The following is a 5009-nucleotide window of genomic DNA, read 5'->3' as shown; positions in this document are numbered from 1 at the left end:
TTTCCTTATTTTTTAAGGTTGAATAATATCCCATTGTATGTATATACTACCTTTGATCATCCATTCATCAGTCTATGTACATTTGGGTTGCTTCCACCATTTGCCTAGTGTGAATAAATGATGCTAAGAAGATAGGTTTACAAGTATATCTTAGAGATTCTGCTTTCAACTGTTTTGGGTATATACCCAGAAGTGAAATTGCTAGATTATATGATGATTCTGTTTTTAATTTTTTGAGGAACTATGTATCTTTTTCCATACTGATTGTACCATTTTTATATTCCTACCAACAGTGCACAAGGGTTCTAATTTCTCCACATTCTTTCCAACACTTCTTATTTTCTGTTTTAGTGTTTTCTTATATTACTCATCTTAATGTGTGTGGATATACCTTTATTTTAATAGGAATCATTACTGTTGCCCTCACAAATGCTGGATGGTGTCTGTATCACACCTACTATTTATATTCATACCTGAGCAATTCCTGAAACAGTGTTAATTTAATTTGTATTAGACGGTGGAAACATAAATAATTCCTGATGACATCCTTAATCATGGAGGCCTCTACCCTCCAGAGAGGAAATACACAACACACCTCTGGTTCCCCTGTTATCTTATATTCATTGTGAACTTTCCTTCAAAGCTCTTATTTCTGATTGACTGATTGATTGGATGCTGTTTTTTTCTTTCCTTTATTATGCTTCCATGAAAGGGAGAGCAATAGGTACAAATAAGGCCATGTCTATAAAGCTAAAGACAAATTGAACTGGCTCCAAAAATTCATTTTAATGACATTGCAACAGAGTCAGGTGTTCAATGGGGCCATAACAGTCCATCCACATGTTTTCATAAGGTTTTTGCCCAGGGCTTGAAATGGGAGAAAGAAAATATCACTGGTTTTAACAATAAATCTCTTCCAAATGCAACTTCTTATTTTTAAAAATTAATTAATTAATTAGTTAGGTTGCATCAGGTCTTAGTTGCAGCAGGTGGGCTCCCTAGTTTTGGCTTGCCAGTTCCTTAGTTGTGGTATGCAAACTCTTAGTTGTGGCATGCATGTGGGATCTAGTTCTCTGACCAGGGATCAAACCCCGACCCCCTGCATTGGGAGCACGGAGTCTTAACCACTGCGCCACCAGTGAAGTCCCACAAATGCAACCTCTAATTCCTTCTTTTAAGTAGCAAAAGCTATTATCTCCTTTTACTTTCTACTCCTAACCAAAAATATCTAAACAAGTTGTAATTACTGATAACCCCAACTGTATCATGCAGATAGACAATGCAATGACAAAATCCCAGCATCCACAGAAGCTTCTGAGCAAACCAGGTTCTTCCTCACCCTTAAATATACACAGACCCTCACAAGATGTTGCCAAATGTCAAACGTTATATGGGAGTCAGAGTATGTTACTTTCAAATAGGAAAAGAGATGAGGCAAAATATTAAAAATGAATATTGTATGTGGGGATGCTGAATCTTTTAATATCTTACTTCTGATTTATAAACCAAATTTTATTGTTTGTTAACAGTATTTCTTTCCCCACAAACCTAAAAGCACCAGAATTGTATGAACTTGTTTCATGCTACTATATCCAGACCATAGAGTGCCTTGATTAATTTTGTGCTTAATTACATAAGTTTTGACTCTAGAGTGGCGGGTAGAAGAGGGATCGTCAAAAGTTGACATTAAGACTAGGTCCCTCAGCACTGGACAGCTACATGTAAAACAATGAGATTAGAACATTTCCTCACACCATATACAAAAATAAACACAAAATCGATTAAAGACCTACATTTAAGATCTGAAACCATGAAACTCCTAGAAGAGAACATAGGCAGAACACTCTCTGACATAAATTGTAGATATATATTTTTTTGGATTTGTCTCCCAAGGCAAAATAAAAACAAAAATAAACAAATGGGACCTAATTAAACTTAAAAGCTTTTGCACAGGAAAGGAAACCACCAACAAAACGAAAAGGCAACCTACTGAATGGAAGAAAATATTTGCAAATGATATGACCAACAAGAGGTTAATATTCCAAATATATTAACAGCTCACACAACTCAGTATCAAAAAAACCCAAGCAACCCAATCAAAAAATGGGCAGAGGAACTAAATAGACATTTCTCCAAAGAAGACATACAGGTGGCCAAAGGCACATGAAAAGATGCTCAACATCAGTAATTATTAGAGAATGCAAATCAAAACTAGAATGAGGTACCACCTCACACCAGTCAGAATGGTCATCATTAAAAAGTCTACAATAACAAATGATGGAGAGGGTGTGGAGAAAAGGGAACCCGCCTACACTGTTGGTGGAAATGTAAGTTGGTGCAGCCACTATGGAAAATAGTATGGAGGTTCCTTAAAAAAGTAAAAAGAGAGCTACCATATGATTCAGCAATCCCACTCCTGGGCATATATAAAGAGAAAACTCTAATTTGAAATGACACACATACTCCAATGTTCATAGAAGCACTATTTACAATAGCCATGACATGGAAATAACCTACATAACATATCCATCGACAGATGAACGGATAAAGAAGATGTGGTACATATATACAATGGAATACTACTCAGCCATAAAAAATGAAATAATGCCATTTGCAGCAACATGGGTGGACCTAGAGATTATCATACTAAGTGAAGAAAGTCAGAAAGAGAAATACAAATACCATATGATATCACTCATATGTGGAATCTAAAATATGACACAAATGGACTTACCTATGAAATAGAAACAGATTCACAGACATAGAGAATAGACTTGGGGTTGCCAAGGGGGATGGGGGTGTGGAGGAGGGATAGATTGGGTGTTTGGGATTTGCAGATGCAAACTATTATATATAGAATGGATAAACAACAAGGTTCTACTGTATAGCACAGGGAACTATATTCAATATCCTATGATAAACCATAATGGAAAAGAATATCAAAAAGAATATATATATGTATAACTGAATCACTTTTGACCTTTGGTGATTTCAGCAGAAATTAACACAACATTGTAAATCAACTATACTTCAATTAAAAAAACCCCCCAAAAACAAAAAAGCAAAACCCCCAAAGAAACAGTCCGCTTTCCTCAGCTACCGCTAAGGTGTCTCAGCCCTTCATAGGAAGCTAAGGTCCGCATTGGGGACCAGCGACTAGCATCAGGCCAGGCAGCACCACACCTAGCACTCACTTACACTGTGCCCTCCACTGCCTTGTAGCCTACCTGCACCTACTCCTGCACCTACTCGGCCCTCATCCTGCATGACAATGAGGTGACGATCACGGAGGATAAGATCAATGCCCTCATTAAAGCAGCCGATGTAAATGTTGAACCTTTCTGGCCAGGCTTGTTTGCACAGACTCTGACCCATGTCAACATGGTGAGCCTCATCTGCAATGTAGGGGCTAGTGGACCTGCCCCCTCCACCACTGCCGCCCCAGCTGAGGAGAAGAAAGTGGAAGCAAAGAAAGAAGAACGTGAGGAGCCTGATGATGACATGGGCTTTGGTCTTTTTGACTAAACCTCTTTTGTAACATGTTCAATAAAAAGCTGAACTCTTAGAAAACAACAAAAACAGCACAATCAAAAAATGGGCAGAAGACCTGAACAGACATTTTCCCAAAGACATACAGATGGCTAACAGGCACATGAAAAGATGCTCAGTATCCCTAGTTATTAGATAAATGCAAATCAAAACCAAAATGAGATATCACATCATACCTGTCAGAATGGCTATTGTCAGAAAGTCTACAAATAACAAATAGGATGTAAAGAAAAGGGAACCCTTGTACACCGGTGGTGGGAATGTAAATTGGTGCAGCCATCATGGAAAACAGTATGGAGGTTCCTCAAAAAATTAAAAACAGAGTTGCCATATGATCCAACAATTCCACTCCTGGGTATATATCCAGAAAAGATGAAAACACTAATTTGAAAAGATACATGCACCCCAATGTTACAGTAGCACTATTTAAAGTATGGAAGCAACCCAAGCGTCCATCAACAGACGTATGGATAAAAAAGATGTGATATATATATATATATATATATATATAATGGAATATTACTCAGCCATAAAAAGGATGAAATTCTGCCATTTGCAGCAATATGGATGGACCTAGAGAATATTATGCTTAGTGAAATAAGTCAGATAAAGACATATACTGTATGATATCACTTATGTGTGGAATCTAAAAAATAATACAAATGAATGTATATAGCAAAACAGAAACAGACTCACAAATGTGGAAAACAAACTAGTGGTTACCAGAGGGGGAGGAGAGGGGGGAGGGGCAACTTAGGGGTATGGAATTGAGAGATACAAACTACTATGTATAAAATAGATAAGCAAAAAGGATGTATTACATAGCAGAGGGAATTATAGACATTATCTTGTAATAAGTTTTAATGGAATATAATCTATAAAAATACTAAATTACAATGCTGTACACCTGAAACTAATGTAATATTGTAAATCAATTATACCTTAAAAAAAAAACCACTAGGTCCCTCAGCAAGAAAGGCCTGATTTGAATAGTGGCCAGTCTTTGTCCCTTGCTAGCATGTATGTCTGACATTTAATCTAAACGTGTACACCTCAGTTGACTAAATGTGTTAAAATAATCAAAGAGAACAGCTTAGCTGATCTAAGCAAATTTATTTCATACATCATGAAGCAGGAGGTCTCTAGTCTCAAGAGTCCAGAGAACTGCAAACCAAGGAACAGGGCTGCAAGCTTTTGTAGAGGAAGGCATCCAGGGAATAAGGAAAGAGTATGCGTGTTCAGTTCATTGGCGGGGGTTGCATATCTGACCTTATATGGAACAAAGTAATCACTATAGATTCTTGGCAGTTAGAGATTGGCTGGCTGGCTGTACTGCATTTCCAGTCAAGTAGCGCATTTACAGGAACAGGAAAGTTATCTCAATTTTGGTTTATGTTTTGATGTGGCAGCTCCAAACTGGGCCTAGAAATTTACTTCCACAAAACATAATGAAAGTACTA

At 37.3% G+C, this 5009-nt stretch overlaps 1 protein-coding gene across 1 annotated transcript; it reads left to right on the top strand.

Annotated features, from left to right (window-relative positions):
• Window positions 1–1366: 1366 nt before the first annotated feature.
• Window positions 1367–3525, top strand: LOC118892623 (60S acidic ribosomal protein P1-like). Its single transcript, XM_036847361.1, has 2 exons — window positions 1367–1402; window positions 3223–3525. The coding sequence occupies exons 1-2, from the start codon at window positions 1367–1369 to the stop codon at window positions 3523–3525; spliced, it is 339 nt and encodes a 112-aa protein (XP_036703256.1).
• The last annotated feature ends 1484 nt before the right edge of the window (window positions 3526–5009 follow it).

This window comes from Balaenoptera musculus, chromosome 3 (assembly GCF_009873245.2).
Source record: "Balaenoptera musculus isolate JJ_BM4_2016_0621 chromosome 3, mBalMus1.pri.v3, whole genome shotgun sequence".
NCBI classification, from domain to species: Eukaryota; Metazoa; Chordata; class Mammalia; order Artiodactyla; family Balaenopteridae; genus Balaenoptera; species Balaenoptera musculus.
This window is presented reverse-complemented; position numbering and strand designations above follow the sequence as displayed.